This window comes from Lemur catta, chromosome 1, assembly GCF_020740605.2.
Source record: "Lemur catta isolate mLemCat1 chromosome 1, mLemCat1.pri, whole genome shotgun sequence".
Taxonomy (NCBI): domain Eukaryota; kingdom Metazoa; phylum Chordata; class Mammalia; order Primates; family Lemuridae; genus Lemur; species Lemur catta.
Window position 1 is genome coordinate 237,120,471 of NC_059128.1, and position 18,578 is coordinate 237,139,048.

The 18,578-nt window shown below is 33.4% G+C and overlaps 1 protein-coding gene across 4 annotated transcripts in view; it reads left to right on the forward strand.

Moving 5' to 3' along the window:
* CBLB (Cbl proto-oncogene B) overlaps positions 1–18,578 on the forward strand; it is a 198,776-nt gene that overhangs the window by 149,264 nt on the left and 30,934 nt on the right. For all 4 annotated transcript variants that reach the window (XM_045540363.1, XM_045540365.1, XM_045540366.1 and 1 more), the window contains exons 11-13: positions 6,203–6,388; positions 7,968–8,333; positions 16,219–16,313. In XM_045540363.1, coding sequence (XP_045396319.1) covers positions 6,203–6,388; positions 7,968–8,333; positions 16,219–16,313 — 647 coding nt within the window. The remainder of the gene's footprint in view (positions 1–6,202; positions 6,389–7,967; positions 8,334–16,218; positions 16,314–18,578) is intronic.

Here is an 18,578-nt window from a genome sequence, read left to right on the forward strand (position 1 = left end):
TCAAAGTGAACAAAAATGTGCTTTTGAGTTTTGTGTAATGGTACTATCATCCATGGCTCATGGAAGAATAAATTGGTTTTACTGTCTGAAAAGCAAATGATTCTTAAGAATGTTCATAAACTTTGTCCTCATCTATTATCTTATGCTAAAAAATTCTATGATTCTTTCCTTAAAATTAAAGTATATGTGGTTAAAATTTCTTTATGATACTGCTTGATAATAGAGAAAACTTGAAAACAGCATAAATATTCACTTCAAGGGAATGGTTATGCAAATGCTGATACATCCATATAATGCAACCTTTAATATTATGTGTGCGAAGAATGTTTAATGTCAGATAAAATTATTTTGTTGTAATGGTAACCAATGTAGAGTAGATTCAACATTACATATGTGATTAGGAACTATGTATGTGTTTTTCAAAAATATGTTTATATTTTCCCATAATTTCAAAATTTGCTGTAGTGAAATTATATAATGAAAAAAGAAAAAGTGAAATGAACAGAAAATTGAAAAGACACAGGGAGAGAAGTGCCCAAACCAGTAAAACTCATTTGTTATGGCACTTTGACTACAGCATATCCCTACACTTTATGAACCTACTCTGATTCCTAAACTATTTTTTTTGTTATTATTTATTTCTATTTTCAAGACACTTTCTATATTAAGAAGAAAAAATAAATTTGAATTAAATTCTGTTCTAAATTTGTTTTTCTAATGATCAGTGTTAATAACAGCAAATAATCCAGGAGGTATTTGTATTTGCCTTTTGAATGCATTCTAAAACTTAATTTAAGTATTTGGTTAGATATTTGATTTTGTTACTATTGCTTGTTTAAGCCTGATAGTGAGAGTAATTGTCTAGGATAGAATAAACAATAACAAGAACAGGGTGTTTTGTTTAAAGATATATTTAATGGAATTTTCTTTTGCTAGTGAAGATGAGCAAACTTTGAATGGTACTTTGGAGATTTTGTAATAGATTGCATTTTGTCCCTTCTACAACGAAGTAGTCCATCTTGCTAACTGTATCATCCAAATACAATAAAAACTAAATATTTTATAAAGCATCATTAGTCATCAGAGAAATGCAAATTATTTAGTTTTATTAACCCATAATGATCCTATTAGGTGGATTAAGCTTATTCTATAATCTGCAGATAACAATACCCATAGGTGGTGATTTTTCCAAGACTACATAGCTTTAATGCTTTAGTTGAAATTTAAATAGAAGAAATCTGTATTTGAAGTCAGGTTATGCATTTATTTATATGGTTATTTTAAAAAAAAAGTGTTCTTCATAATACTGAACTATACCTTAGAGTTTAGTTTTATAGTTAGCCACACTTGAAATTCATATTTTCCAAGGCTGGGCGCAGTGGCTCATGCCTGTAATCCTAGCACTCTGGGAGGCTGAGGCGGGTGGATCGCTCGAGGTCAGGAGTTTGAGACCAGCCTGAGCAAGAGCGAGACCCCGTCTCTACTAAAAATAGAAAGAAATAATCTGGCCAGCTAAAATATATATAGAAAAAATTAGCCAGGCATGGTGGCGCATGCCTGTAGTCCCAGCTACTCGGGAGGCTGAGGCAGTAGGATCGCTTAAGCCCAGGAGTTTGAGGTTGCTGTGAGCTAGGCTGACGCCATGGCAGTCACTCTAGCCAGGGCAACAAAGCAACACTCTATCTCAAAAAAAAAAAAAAAAAAAGCATATTTTCTAATCAAGAGTATCTCTATCAACAAAATAGTTATCTTTTATTATTCAGAATTTAAATAAATGCTTTTCTGTTCTTCTAACCAAGATGTTTTATACTTAGGTATTCAATCTGCATTCATGTGCAGGATGGAGGTGGTAATGATTAAGAGGAATACTGGGCAAATCAGTAGGAGATGATTAAGTTAGCACAGTCCACACTCTTAGAATTTAAACCTGAGCCACTGGATTAGTTCCATGTTTGTTGTTTGTTGTTATTATTGCTTGTCACTAACAACTCCCTGTATCACCTATCAGAAGTAGAGAAACATAATTGGCTTAAGTGATTTTAGAATGGTAATTAGAACCATGGAAGAAAAAGACCAGGAGAAGCTTGGAGGGAAATGACTAATTATGGAGTCAACTTAGGGGATAATATAAACTACTAAACTGAAGATGAGTTGCCGCGTCTCTTAGCCAGATCCTAGCTTCAGAGGCATTTCTTTTACCTGAGGACTAACTTTGCAGGGAGAAATTGTTACTCTAGAATTCAAAGTCCTTTAAATTAGCAATAAAAATGCAAATATCATATAGAGACAATATAGTTTAAAGGAGAAATAATTCCAGTCTACATTCAATTGATCTATTTTGTTTCTGTTTTTATTTTCAGTTGGAAAAAAGCAAACTTTTTATTCTTTTCTTTAAAATGAACTGATAAATTTTGATATCATGAATTTTTAATATTTCATCCAAATCTTAATTATGGACTGGATTGTGCAATATTGTGCTAGATTTCCTTCCTCCTTAGACTTTCAAGTAGGAAGGAAAGAAAAATACAATTTGTGATTACTCAAATAAATTGAAAGTGACCTTTTATGTAGAAATTACTTACTAAAAATGTTTGCAAATTTTCATAGTTAGTGTTTGAATTTTACCAACAATAGAAGTTAATGCAAAGGTTCAGTACCCTGATTCCAAAATGGGTCATAGAAATAGCAAAAGCTTCAGCAAAGATTTAATGCTGTCAAAAAGGCATTGTTGGCCGGGCACGGTGGCTCACGCCTGTAATCCTAGCACTCTGGGAGGCCGAGGCAGGTGAATCGCTCGAGGTCAGGAGTTCGAGACCAGCCTTAGCAAGAGTGAGACCCCATCTCTACTAAAAATAGAAAGAAATTATCTGGCCAACTAAAATATATATATAGAAAAAATTAGCTGGGCATGGTGGCGCTTGCCTGTAGTCCCAGCTACTTGGGAGGCTGAGGCAGTAGGATCACTTAAACCCAGGAGTTTGAGGTTGCTGTGAGCTAGGCTGACGCCATGGCACTCACTCTAGCCCGGGCAACAAAGTGAGACTCTGTCTCAAAAAAAAAAAAAAAAAGGCATTGTTGAACTATGTATTCTTATGTGAAAATTTTACTATACTTTAGGAGAATTCAAGGAAATAAGTGATTTATGGTGAACTTAGTCTGTATAATCAATACAGATGAAATGATGTTTGTTCCTGCACGTACCCTCCACAAAACCTTCTAACTAAGCCACTTAGAGATATTGTAATGCTTCAAAATGAATTAACTCTCCAGGAAGACAGTACATAATCACCTTCAGAACACGGTATGAACTGTGCTCAGCAAGGTCTGGTTCCTATTACATTCACAAGGCTACAGAGAGGCTGCTTATCTGAAAGTATGTAAAAGTTCAAGGTTATTACTTCACCACACACGTTGGTTCAAAATGTCTGTTCTAAGGATTTTCACTGTACCCTTTCAATATCTAACAAGCTCTTCATCCATTTCAAATGAAATTCACCCCATTATTTAAACATGCTAGGAATGTGGTAACTGCTTAAATATTAGTTAGTAATTAATCCAGTCTAGGGTGAAAATCAAGTTCTAACAGTGATGATGGGCTTTTGGCTCTGTCAGAATTGTGTCCTGTTGCAGGTAATGAGGAAAACAGGAAAACATTTTCAGAAGAAAAGCACTTGGAGGACCATAGGTCTTGTTGACCAGTGTTTGTAACGTATGCCACTAACCCTGAAAAATGTACCTGCAAGTAACTAAACAAATGAAGTGCTATACATTCTTTGTGTGTGTGTGTGTGTGCATATATATATATATATATATATATATATAATATATATATATATAATATATATATATTGTTTGGGCTAGAAACTGTGAAAAGCTTTGCTTCTTGATTTTTCTTTTTAAAGAAAAGATCAACAAAGAATTTTGAGCAGATATCAGTTTTGCTAGTTCTCAGAGAATGTAATTTATCTAATGGGAATGATGGAGAATTAGATGCCCTGTGACAACTCCTGATGTACAGTACTGCCATTCTGTGGTGCAGATAGCTTTATATGAGGAATTCTTTCTGATCTGTCTATTATGACTTCTGGATTGGTTTTGCTCTAGAATGTTTAAATTCACTACCCTGTGAGGCCCCGCAAATTTTGGGGTAGAATTGTTATTTTGTTAAGAATCACTGGCTGCACTAAAATCAGTTTATGACTATACAGATTCTACTTTTTCTTCTTCAAGTTAGTAACAATTGAAAAAATATTTAACTTATAATAAGCTAAGAGATATGAAGAAACATGAAATTACTAAAAATAAAAGGTTCTTAAAATTGTCACATAAATTCATGTTTAAATTGTTGAACTCTTTCAAGTTATTTGGCATCAAGTGAGAGAGTCAAAGACTTTGTAGTTTAGCAACATCATGACAATATTAGGCATATCTTGGGTGTGGTTTAGAAGCTACTGTTTAGCCACTCATTTATTTTTGAAAAGGCTTTACAAAGGAGACCACAACTCCCACTCCTTAAGTTGGGCTAGGCAGTGACTTCCTTGCAAAGAGTGCATATGGGAAAGAGGAGAGAAAAGGAAGACACTTGATGTTGAAGAAACCTAATAAAAAAATACCTCAGCCAGGCAATTCAGGTCAATATCAACAGTGAGGATCATGTTAGTAATGTAAATCCGTGACAGGATATGGTCAAAATGATGCTTTATTTCCATGGTCCTCCTCCAAAAACTTTTAAGCCTAGGCTAATCATTAAAAAATCATCAGACAAATCCCAATAAAGGGACAATCTATAAAATATCTGACCCATACTCTGGAAAACTGTCAAGGTCATCAAAAATAATGAGTAACTGAGAAAATGTCAGAGCCAAGAGGAAAGTAAGGAGACGTAATGACTGAAACTAATGTAATACTCTGTATGAGATGCTGCAGCAGAGAAAGGACTTAGTTTTTCTTAGGTAAAAACTAAGAAAATCCTGAATGAAGTATGAATTTTTGGTAATTAAGAAAAGGCCTTACACAGTGTAACTAAGTAGGAATGTGAACACAAATCTGTTATCCTCAGTTAGATAAAGGCAGACTGGCTAAATCTTTCTCAGTGTTGCTGGAGTTCAGATTAAATTGTCAGGTGATGACATCAACTGTTCTTATAAAGGTGAATAATGTTGGGGGAAATGGCTTCAGAACAAGCTTAAAACTCTTTATAAATACTAGCATTCAGAAACAGATAAATATCAAAGCATGATAGATTATTGTAGTAGATTATAAAAATTAAACCTAAAACTTCAAAGAGCTAGTAACTTAGACTTGAAAAGGAAACTGCCTGCTATTTCAGAGCAGAATGCTGTTTATTTTAGTAAGCCTATTTGATTAGCTATATGGGTTTTTATAAGAAATAGCAATCCCATTATGCCATATGAAAACACACACACACACACATGCACACACACAAAACAACTTCCAAAATAAAGGGGTTATGTAGGTACAAATGAAAGTACTTATTACTGGTTTTTCAATGCTATTTTATCTACCAAACAAGATAGAAAATTTGTGGTAGGATAGAAACTTAATCACTTTTAGCAGAAGTACAGACTTTCTAAGATTTAGTTAATTGTTTTTAAAGAAAAATGTTTACCGTGAGGATTTCTTTTCCATGTGAAAGCTTAAGGAAAAAAATATTTGGGCTTAAACCTGGTTTATTTTAAGTGTACAATTATTTTTTAAAACCCCACCTGATTTAATTGACTTGCAGGAAAATCAGCTATGCACTGTATGCATATTTTGTTTGAAACAAAGCAATTTCTAAGTTTTAAAATGTACAAAGTTCTAAGAAAGTTTTATAATATAGATAACCAAGAGCAATGTGTATTATTGCATTGCATTTTTATGAATTTCTCATAAAATATGGATGAGTTTCTTGAAGAATCTCTGCATTTGCTTTTCTTTATACTTTTGCTATTCTTATTTTCCTAGACTCTTTCTGTAAATATGTAAGAGAAACCCATCTATCTGTTCTTTTCATAATAATAGCCTTGAGGGACAGTGTGAGCTGTTTGCATCTATTAATCAAAGTAAACTAAGGAAGTTTATTTTAACAAATGTACAATGGCCGGTACCTTCTTCAAACCAGATATCTTCTGTAACTGCTGAAAGGCATACACTCTATACCTCGAATAAACAGCAGCATCTTTCTGTCTTTCTGTTCTAGTGCACTGACAGGCAGAACTCACCAGTCACTTCACCAGGATCCTCTCCCCTTGCCCAGAGAAGAAAGCCACAGCCTGACGCTCTCCAGATCCCACATCTAAGCCTGCCACCAGTACCTCCTCGCCTGGATCTAATTCAGAAAGGCATAGTTCGATCTCCCTGTGGCAGCCCAACTGGTTCACCAAAGGTAAATCAATTTTATTAGAAACACAGATAATAATTCTATGTGACAATTATTGATTGCTCAGGTTCTTTGATATTCCATTACTCATATTTTTTGTGCTCTTAATTGTTTATGAATAACTTTAATGGGTTTTTCATTGTGTTCATGGTGAGCCCACAGATCATATTCCTTGCTTTACTATTATAAAAGTTATATACTTATTGTAGAGAGACAGCATATGTCTGTAGCTCCCCGATTTGCTAAAGTAAATAGAGTAAGAATAGTTATTCTGAAAAATGGATTTAAAATGTCATTATATGCATTAAAATAATTTGCATGCTGTTATCAAATAATATTTAACGCTCATTTTTATAGTGCCATGACAAGAAAAATGTGATGGGAGTAAATTTGCATAAGGGCTTAAAGTGCGATAAATTATCACCCATGCTTCAAGGTGACTCAGAAGAGGGAATTATACATACTTTTTATACCTGAAGGAATTAATTACAGTGGATTACAATATTTGCAAAGTAATTATATTACTATTTGATATTAAAGGCATAATTCTAACTCTTTAAATTCAAGCCTATACTTTTAGTCTGTGTGAATTTTTTTTCCAAGTTTGATAATTAGAACATATTTCCCTTTATTAAATATATTTAAAAATTAATTTTATTCAGTAATATGCTTTATAGTTAAAAATTTACTGGAAGCACAATATTTTTAGTAATATTTGATTTTCCTACATTATAGTTAACTTTTAAGATCATATGAAGACTCAGTAGAATGTTACTTAGAATTATATAAACCCAAAAGATTCCTTTTTCTGATATTTTCTAATATTAAAATCATTCATCAGATAAACTGTGTAAATAAAAATCCCAAACTATGACAGACACACATTCAATTCAGAAGTGTATATATATATATATATATATATATATATACCTTTATGTTTCCATGTAAGAATCAGACTGATTCTTTTTCATTTTAAGAATTCATAAAGAAAAGTAATTTTATAAATAATGCTGCTCTGTTATTTGTGTTTTTTCACTGTCTGGTAATAACTGATAAGACAGAGAACCAGAGCAAATTTATCCCATATCACTTGCTCTGTATTGCAGTGATAGAAGCAAAAATAATTTTTAAAAAAGCTTTTAATCTTACAGAAATATTATAAATCAAATTGCTCCCTAAAAAACCTAAAACAATTGCACCAACTTTGATGGATTTGTCCTATGTTTCCTAAATGATAGAAATGTGCAAATAAATTAATTATTGACATGATTTTAGTGTCAAAGTCATAATATAATTTTGATTTTGTACTTTTTTCTGTTTAGTTTCTATAAGGTAACATTGGCATTTACATATTTATTTCTACAAAAAATCTTAATGTATTTATGTGAATTTTTCATTAACTATTTGAAAATTTCATTAAACTAGTGATAAAAATAAATTTATTAAAAGATGGCATAGGAATCTAATAAAACTTCATTATGGCTTAGAACATAGAAGCAATAATATACTAGTCTGGAAGTCATTTCAGTGCATGGTACAACTTTTAGGGTTTTTTTTTTTTCTTCTTCTTCTTGTGTTTCTTTAGTCTTCTCCTTGCATGGTGAGAAAACAAGATAAACCACTTCCAGCACCACCTCCTCCCTTAAGAGATCCGCCTCCCCCTCCACCTGAAAGACCTCCCCCAATCCCACCTGACAATAGACTGAGTCGACACTTCCATCCTATGGAAAGTGTGCCTTCCAGAGACCAGCCAATGCCTCTTGAAGCCTGGTGCCCTCGAGATGTGTTTGGGACTAATCAGTTGGTGGGATGTAGACTCCTAGGGGATGGCTCTCCAAAGCCTGGAATCACAGCAAGTTCGAATGTAAATGGAAGGCACAGTAGAATGGGCTCTGATCCAGTGCTTCTACGGAAACACAGACGCCACGATTTGCCTCTAGAAGGAGCAAAGGTAAGAAATATGCAAAGCAGAAGCTAAAGAATCTGCTCGCAAACTCTTCTGATGGATAGCAGGTAGCACACAAGATTGGGCAGTTTTTGTTGTTGTTGTTTTGGTTTTTTTTTGTTGTTGTTTTGCCTCCTCCTTACAGGTCTTTAATTATCTCCAAGTTATAAATAATCAGAAGCTCATTAAAACTTGAACTCGAAAGAAGTCAGGAAGAAGGTTCTAAGTAATGATTTAATTTTAATGTAAAGACACTAGACAATTTACCAGAGATTTATTTCCCTTCCTTATTTCATTTGCCAAAAATTTCTCCTATTAATAACTTGGCTTGGCGGTGATATAATCAGCACTGTATTTTTTAAAAACTCTCCTAGTTCTATCCAATTAAAAATTATATAATTATACATGTCATAAATCAATTGTTGGAATTAGTTGTTGTTGCCTAGGACAGTGTACTTTAGGCAGCCAGGTAAAACGAACTTCTCACATACTTGAAAACACCAAACCTAGTTCACTCTTACAAAGAAAGCTCTTCCCCGGTAAAACTGAGGGATCTCACACTTGTTGATTACCAACTTGAAGGATATTACCACTATCATTTATATGTTCAGGAAAGAGTTTATGTGTACAGGGAACTGAAGAGACAGCAGCACAAATCATTGAGTTTAGAACTCTTGGTAGTGCTTGGCAGAGATGTACTGTAATATTTTCTGGTATTTGCTTCCATGATGTTTTTGGCTCTAAGATTAGATCATTACCATCTTTCCTCTACTGAAGGAGGCTTTGTCTCCTTTGAAGACTGTCATATTAAAGTGATCCCATCTCTATAGATCTTAAAGGGTTATTTAGAGGAGTAGTCTATTTCTTCAAAATAATGATTCAAAATTGGTGAGTTCATCTTAGAGAATGAGGAAGAAATGTGACATGTACTCAAGTCTTCTATGTGTGTGTGTGTGTGTGTGTGTGTGTGCGCGCACGCGCATGCGTATTCACACACGTATGGTGATAATGAAAACTTTGTAGAGCAATATTTAACCTCAGTGATATACTGGGGTAGCCAGAATACGAAGGGTCAGAACTCTCTAGTGCAGCATTCAAAACAAAGGAAAGGATGGTGGTAGATTGCCGTGACTCTTGCCCGTGACTCACCTTGGTACCTTCAGTCTCATCTGTCATAAATATGAAGATCTCTAAAAGTTTCATTAAGATCATCTAAATATAATGTAAACCTAAGAGAAAGCATGTGTATATGCAATTTTATAATGTTCTCTGAAATGGAGAGCTTCTCTGCAAAAAATTTTTTTCCAATTCTCTTTTTAGTGATTATTTTTTCATATGTGATCACACTTGTCTTGGGAAAAGTGTTAGAACAAGCTCTAATGTAAATTGTCTGGTAAATTTATTTTCTGAATAAACTTCAAAAATATTCAAAATATAATAATTATTGTTGCCATTTCATTGAAGACCTCTTGTTTCAGACTTCTTTTAGATAACATGTTATGTAGTTTTAGCAGTAATTTAAACTTACCCTTCTAAGCTCTAAAAACACTGGCTGTTAATTTTTTAATTTTTATGGGATATTATAGTTTCAAACATTGGGGTCACATTTTCTTAGGTTGTAGGTATGGGATTTTTTTATTAAGTATAGGTTTGAAATGTTAATAATGATTTCAGTTATGAAAATTCCTTTAAATGTCTCTATGTGAACTTTCATGTTTGATACAGATCAGTACATAAGAGAACATTGAGTTAATTACAACATTTATCTCTTACTGAAAGTTGGATTTTAATCTTGTCTAGTTTTATCTAAATCATAGTCATTAAGATGTTTAATGTCTAATCTCATATATTGTATATATTAATATTACAGTGTTTACGTTCTCAAAGTTAATTTCATGTTACACTAGAATTGGTATTTCAACCAAACTTAGACTTTTAAGATTTCTAATTTCAACCTAGTTGTTTGACTTCTGGGATGTATTAAACAGAAGTATTTATGTATAGTTAATACATTAAATGCTCTAAAACACAGAACTTAAAATAGAAAAGTCCCAAATCCTCTTCTCATTTCATTGTTGGGAGACTTCAGTGGCTGGCTTAGTAACTAACAACTGATGTAAGACTGAGTCTTAGGATCCTGCAGTTCTCAGTTTCTGTGATCTTCAGTTGGCATTTGTTAACCAGGTATGGGAATCAGACCCGGATTTCACTTCGTGCTCTAGAATGTACTGACTTTGTGGATGTGAGCAACTTACTTCATCTTCACCCCCAACCTCACTTATTTTCTTTACTTTATAAAATGGAATAATGATAATAGCCGATATCTAGGAGAATAGTTAGCCTCCAACTATCTAAGTTCCCATACCCCTTGTTTTGAGAATAAAACCAAAAGTAAAAGCTGGACATGGAGTATCAGAATAAGTTGGAAGACCTGATATTTTCATTTAAAATAGTTGTCTTATTTTTTTAAACCAAAATTATCTTCTCTTTTCCCCTCTCCTCTCTCCTTTTATTTAGCATAGTTCCTAATGCATACTCAGTGGGCACTCAATAGATTGGTAGCTATTATTACAATACTTAAGCTGATGTTAGAGGCCAAAAAATATTTGTGCTGGGGTTGGGATGGGCAGTGGTAGGCAGAGGAAGAGGAGCTAGAGGGAGAGAGGATGGCCGTGATACACAAGGAGCACAAATGGACAGGTTTTTATGTATCTCCCCAGACCTGGCCTTCAGCTAAGGGTAGGCCATAATTTTCTTCTTAAAATAGAGATGTTTTCCTCTTGAGAAGAGTGTTCATTTTAAACAGATCACACATGATAAGAAAAAAGAAGGGATGAAGAAAGAGGAAAGGGAGATGATTTTAATTTTCTTAAAAAGACTAATATTTTTAATGAAAATGGTAAATGTTAACAATGTATTCTCACCTTTCATACCTAGTGTGTAGTTTTGTATTGTCTTACCATGGGAACAAAGGGTGTGGAGATTGAGATATTTGGAGGCTGATTTATTATCTTCACAAAACCCATCCGTCCCTCTAAATACACTCTTTTGTCAACTAGTAATTGCCATTTAGGTTTAGTTGTTTTCTTTAGAGGTGATGCTTCAAATTAAATATCATCTTCCTGTTTTAGAGATAAGGAAACTTAGATAAATACTGTAAATTTAAATAAAAATGTACATGTGGAATGCCAAAAGGGGAATTTATAAATCTAAACACCTGCGAATGCGTGAGGACTCTCCTCCAGTCATTGTTTGTGGTCTGTTCTTGTGCCGGTTCCCATCATTCACAAGAACTGTCTGCCTTTCTTCTTCATATCATCACTAGGTAGAAGGTAAGGGAAACGAGAATAAATTAATCTCTAATTACTTCATTTGCTAATTGTACAGAGCTCTGAGGGAAAAAAATCTTCTAAATCATGGTTAAAATGAAGTGTAAGAATTTTCTGTGGGGTTCATTTATTCCCTTTTCTCTTTCCCCTCCCATCCTAGCATAATCAAATGTTAGCTAAAGTGATACTTTATTTTTAATATCAAACTACAAGCTGAGAGTTATTAGGTATATTTATTTTGTTCTATTGGTAAAAGATTTCTTTCCTGTAGCACTGCTTCTATTCTCTGAAATTCTCAGATTCTAGCCACATTATAAAGCTGTTTCTTAATAAATATCTTGTTGGCTAGATATTTATTGTTTTGGTTATCTGAGATGAAAATATTTGCACCAAAATATTTTAATATATTTTTAGAAACTTGAAATTTATCTACTTCTTTCCAGATATTCACTTTGTGCCCAGCTGTCAATATTTGTTCCCCTTGAGAGATTAAGAATACCACTATTTGTTATGTGATAAAAACTGTCTTTAGTCATGTTACTTACAACGATATCATTCTAAAATGACCCTGGGTATAATAATATTTTGACGATATTGCTAGATGAACACATCAAATGATCCCCCTTCTTGAGACTGTGGCTTTTTGCACGTTTAATGGAGAGCCACATGTTTATATGAATGACCTTAAACTTTCTATACATTTCAAGGGCTTTCTTTCAAAAAACCAGTGTACACTGGTTTCATTTGCAATCTGATGTTGAAGGACAAAACATATGAATATTTTTGGGGTAGTATATGTGAGTGTTACATGTGTAGGATGGAAAAAAGTTTGTGCTTAGGGTTTTGTAAAAATTTAAAAAAACGTTTTTTTAAAATTGTGCTAAGATTTTCACATTATTTTGTTTTCTCTGTTATTTCAAGGGTCCCTCCAGTTTTTAGACAATATCTGAATCATAAGAAAACATTTCAGACTTCAAGATTAGGATTAGATGATACCTTATACAACCCAGATTATACTTCTACAAATTTAAACTTCCACTAATATATTCTTATTCTTTCAACCTAATTCAGCTATATGAATATGTAGGATGTTCAAAACACTGTAGGGAACACAAAGATGAATAAAGCAAAGGATAGTGAAGATGAGACAGGTATGTGATTAACTAAGAGATAAGGCATATTTAAAGCATCCAGAAAATATGTGGGATCTCCAAGAAGAAAAAATAATTCTGAGATGCAGGATAGAAAAAGGACTAAAGAAAGCTTCATGTGAGAGGTTCGCTGGCTATAGACATTAAAAGATTATTTTTGTAGGCATGACAGAAAGAGATAGCATGGGGGTGGGAAAATATATATGGTGATATGTAGTCAATTTTGGATGGCGTATAGGGCATATAGGCAGGTGATATAAGACTAGCAATGTAGGTTAAAATCAATTATGGAGTTTCTTGAATTCTGTACTAAGTTATAATTTGGTAGGCAGGATAGAGCTTTTAAAATTTTTTTGTTTTTGTTTTTGTTTTGGCAGAGGAATGATAGGATCAGAATTGTGAATTGAGAAGATTTAAGTTAGTAGCATTTTCAATGGAATTGTGATAGATTTGGGACAGTGAGCTAGGAAGGCAGAGGACAAAAATATATTCGTTAGTTGAGAAGTCAGTGAGGTTTCAGTGTGAACTGCTTCAATTGATACTGTCAGCATATACATTTGAAGAACTTTAGTTTTCTACCATTTGCAAACATTTTTCAGATTTCTAGTGAACATAAAATATTTATTTTTAGCTCAAAAAGTTGTGATTTCTTGCACTCATGCAGTGGCAGCTAAAATGATTCTGCTCTAATTAAATGGTGCAAGTGGGAACATGGAATTCAGAATGACATAATGTTAAAACTTGTCTTCCAACCACTATCAAGAAATGTAAACAATCACCTTAGATGAAAAGAAATATGAACATCACCCTAGTATCTGCATATTAAGGTCCTTTGCTTTTGCACACTTGTGTAACCTCTGTTAGTTAAGAAAGAACTATACAGAATTCCATGTTTGGTATGAGGCTTATTATTATATTAACTCTCAGTACATATTTTAGAACAGTTTGTGGGAAGATCAGCCATTAAGCATATATTACATGTGTTTGCTAAGAGTATGTCAGTAATCTAATGAGTTTCTTCCTTCCTTACCTAAAGGAAGTCATTTCATTGGTTAATGCCTCCATTAATAAGGTCATCTAAGCCAGTCAGCAGTCAATATTCATTTAAGTCCTACTTTTTGTAAAGCCTCATAAGGAATGTGCTATAAAATGATAAGGAAATAGAAGAGTTTTTGTCCTGAAAGAGGCTCAATGTGGCATGAATTCCCCTCCATGGAACATAACTACACAGAACATGAGCAAAATATCATTAGATGCCAAGCACCAAAGGAACGGTTCAGAAAAGACACTAAAGCATTTCAGTGGCAGGAGAAATCATTTAGTTACTATGTATCAATGACAGTGTTTCTAAAGCAGTTAGAGAAAGTGCTATTTGCATTTTAAAGCATATTAATGGATTTTTTCATAAAATTAGGGAACAAATCACTTAATTTTCTGAGGTATTACCTTCCTAAAGAATAAGTTACCTTATTAACTGTACTTTATATTTTTACTAGTGATAGACATTATTGCCTGCATGACTTGTCTTCATGAAATTTAATGGTGGTACATAAAAATGTTGTGTAAGCTCTGTTAATATATTCATTCCCTCATTTACCTAATGTGCAAGATGAAAGCATTTTCAATATCAATAAATGAGTGTGTTGATATTCTTTTTCAGATATGTTCACAGTGTTCTGATTATAAAATTATGGTCGATTTATTGTTTATTAGAGCCAATACAACTGAAACTATTATTCCCATATATCTCTTTTATTTTATCAGTGCTGAAGTTTTATTAAGTATCTATCTATGTTGTATGCTTTGCCCTAAAAGAATAAAATTTTGCATATAAAATCCAAATTACATTTTCCAGAATGAATTTTAAATATATTTGTGACAGAAACGTTAACAAGATTTGATTGCAGAAGTCTTATATGCCTATTCCAGCAGCATGCAAAGAACTCCAAATAGTGACTTCAAATGCTCAGTGTCACAACGAGCATTTGTGGTTTGATACTTGTATTTGTCAGTCAAAAGGTATTTTTTTTATGTGAAAGGGTTCATTGACCTTTACAATGATTAATATCTATCAGAAAAATTCTTTTCTCTAGCAAAGTTCAAAAAACTTTGCCTTGTTCTGTTATTTGGCTCATAGTCAAGAGCTTATGATAAAATCATTTCCTTTAAAGGTATATTTTGTCATGTTATACCTACAGTATATTGAATCTAAAGAGGGGATACATGGAAAAGAGAAATTGGAGCTAAAGTATGGGACATAATTTTTAGAATGAAACTTTAATGCTATAAAATTTGATTTTGTAGTTTTGAAATACAAACATTGATATATTTCAAATGTTTTCTTTAAAGTTGTTTCTTTTCTTGTTTTAGGTTGATAAGGGTATGGCCTTTCAGTTTTGAGTTCTAAATCTTCAACACCATTTAGAAACATGAGGAGGGGAAAGTAATTGGTATTACTTTGACTGAATTATCTATCAATGAAAGTTACATTACATCCTTTTGGCTCTACTGTCTTTCTACCTTTTAAATACGAATTAATAAGAGTTTGCAAAAGAGCTCCGTGATAAAAATCTAGTGATTACTTACAGATCTTAAAATATGTTTAACTTTTTCTTGTGACTATGTCTTTGGAAAGCTGTCCTCTCATTTTTCCCGTTCTAAGTTGTTCTAATTTCAAGTGGTTGGAGAAGGAAAGAGGAGTTGTTCTGACAGTTCCTGTAGTTTGAGAAACCTGGAAATCAGAATTTTCTAATTCTCAGTAACTGAACATTGGCTCTCCTTGATACCTTAGGAGCAAATTAACAATTGTGGTTTGTGGTACTCACAAACTGAAAATTAGGTTTAATTTTGCCTGTACTTTGAAAACCAGAACAGGTCTCTAGTTATCATAAGTGCTGAAGCTTCAACTCTGAAAAAACAAAGGCATTTCTGATTATACTTGTGTACTGTTTTATCAGGAAGTGTAAGAATGTTCTGTTAACCCTGGAGAGAGAATTTAGAAGACTTTCATTTGGAAGGAATTGAAATAAGAATTGCAGCAGTGCTGCTTTTTTCCTTATAGAAAATGCTAAGTTTTCAATAAAAAATTATCATAGTTGATGAATTTTACTACCTTTTTATCTAGCTGTCTATATCTGATTTATATAAATTATAGTATTACTTCTCAATTATGTTTAAGAATCATGTTGTATCATTTTTTATTCCCTATAACTTGGTACTACTTTGGGTGATGGTGAATCATTATCACTATGGTGCTACTGACTCCTACGTAAATTATATGACATTTCGCTTGTTTAAATATACTGAACCTATGTATTCTCTTCAAAATTGTAGGTTTTCTAAGCACTACTGTTGTTTTAAGGTCCTCCAAAAGCTAAATTCTTGGAAACTAAACATTTGATTTATTTTCAGGTCTTTTCCAATGGTCACCTTGGAAGTGAAGAATATGATGTTCCTCCCCGGCTATCTCCTCCTCCTCCAGTTACCACCCTTCTCCCTAGCATAAAGTGAGTTTTGTTCAATTTGGAGATCACTTGGCCATGCAGAACGATATGGTAAAAACTGGTTTTGAGGTTCTCAGTACAGAAACTTACAAGATGAATAGAAAGGCATCAATAAAAAGCAATCTAATTGGATTTATAAAGTGCCAGAAATAAGAATCCTTTCTAATTCTTTGCTAGTAACCACAGCTTCTATGAGACATATCTAAACTCTTGAGATTACACATAGAACTACAGGGAGAGAAAGCTAAGTATTCCTTCAAGGAAGGCGGTAGAGTAGCACAATGGGCTCTCCCATTCAATTTACCTTTCTTCCTCAACAGTATTGCATTTTATCCCAACTATCCAGGTTGACATCATAAAATAATCTTTGGTTCCTCCAGTTTTTTCCATTTCTCAGATCCATTCAGGCACTAAGTCCTGTCGATTCTTCTTTTGGAGTTTTCACATTCAGCTAAACTTCCCCATTGCCCTAACTTTGCCTCAGAGCTGGACAACCAAAATAGTCTTTTACCTGATCATCTGATGTGCTCTCAGAATTAGTATCAATGGATTTAAAGTTAGAAAAATGTGATAACCTGTGTGTTTCATTTGAAAAATGAGGATACAGAGGCACACTGGACAGTTAAGTGATCTCTGCCCAAGTTAAACCAGGATGAAACCAGGTATCCCAATTTGCATTTTCCTACTCTTTATATGATATCAGGCTGCCTGCCTTTCTTCCAGTATGTTTTGTTCAGTGTAGCTGAGTTCATTGAATTTAAATTCTGCCTTCCCTGGGTCACTTTTCCACTCAAAAACAAGCATCATTTCCTTTTTTCAACTAAATGAACTCTGTACTCTTCTGCTAGCTAAGATCCAACAGAATTTTAGCCATCTAAAATATTTTTCAGTGATTCCTAATGGTTGCCCTGTGTTATACTCTTCCCTCCTCTTTTTCAGACCATTTATCCTAAAGGTCTGTGTCTTAGGCTCTATTTCTTTGTGAAATCTCTGACTTCTTCAGTTGTAGTGATTAAGACTGATTTGCATTCCTCTTCCTGCAGTTTATTTTCTACACATTTAATTATATACTCAGCCATACTGTTTTCTAATTTTAATGTTGCTCTCCCAATTAAAAACATTATAAGGTTTTGAGGGCAAATCCTTATCTGAATTCTCTATTCTCCCATAACACCTTACTATATTTGATGTATAGTAAGCACATGGAGAATACTTGGTTGCTTGTTTGATTTTAATTTTATTTGCTGAGGTCCTTATTTCCAATTGAAAGTCTTAGAGCTTCTTCATTCCTTTCTCTACAGATCACTGAATTCCCACTATGCATATGAATGAAAAAGAAGGATAAGCTAAATCCCAGCCCCCAAGAAATTGTACAGTCTACTTTAGAAAATAAAATTAACATATATCAAATCACTAGAGAACACTGTGCACTGAATTTATAATAATGAATTGTTAATTTTAAATGAGTTTAGAGGAGAGGCTTGCCATAGACAAGAATATTTCGTAGAGGAGATGGAAATTTCCAGAGTCATGGAGGATGGACATGATTGGAAAAGGCAGTGCATGAGAAAAAGCAAGGGTGTGAAACTTGACATTGTTCAAGTCTGACATTGTTCTTGACAGTGGGAGACCAAGCTAACTGGACATTCTCCAGTGGGAACTTTTCTTGGAACTGCCAGATATTTAGCAGACGTAGGAGTTGGAAGCAATTACTCATATTCTGTGTAGTAGATTCAAAATCAGTGACAACATTTGATGATATTCTAGCCCTGAATGAACTCTGAATATATGCGTATGTAATAAAATGTCGAAGCTCAATTACCTCTGATAATTCAGAGAACATTAGAAAATGAAGTAAATGAAATCTTGCTAATTAGAGATTAAATTTTTGCATTCTGTTTATTAAATTCATATTGGCAAGTGGGCTAAGGAGGTAGAGGTTGTGGCTTGCTTCATTTGTATTTAACGTTAAGTACCTGCTTCTCTTGTAAATAAAGAAAAATAACAAATTCATAGTAAAATGTATTTTATTGATAATTTTTCTAATAGTTCAATTTGTAAATGCATCTAACATTAGTCCAGTGGTTATACTTTCTCTGCATTTACTCTTGATTTTCTCCACAGATACAGTTCGGTTGTTTTACTTAACTAGAGCAATATTTTAACAATGTATGCTCAACAGTAAATTCTAGTTTGCATGCTGCAAGTTAGCCATAGTTAACAATACAAGTGTTAGCTTTGAATGACACATTTATCTCTCCAGTTTAT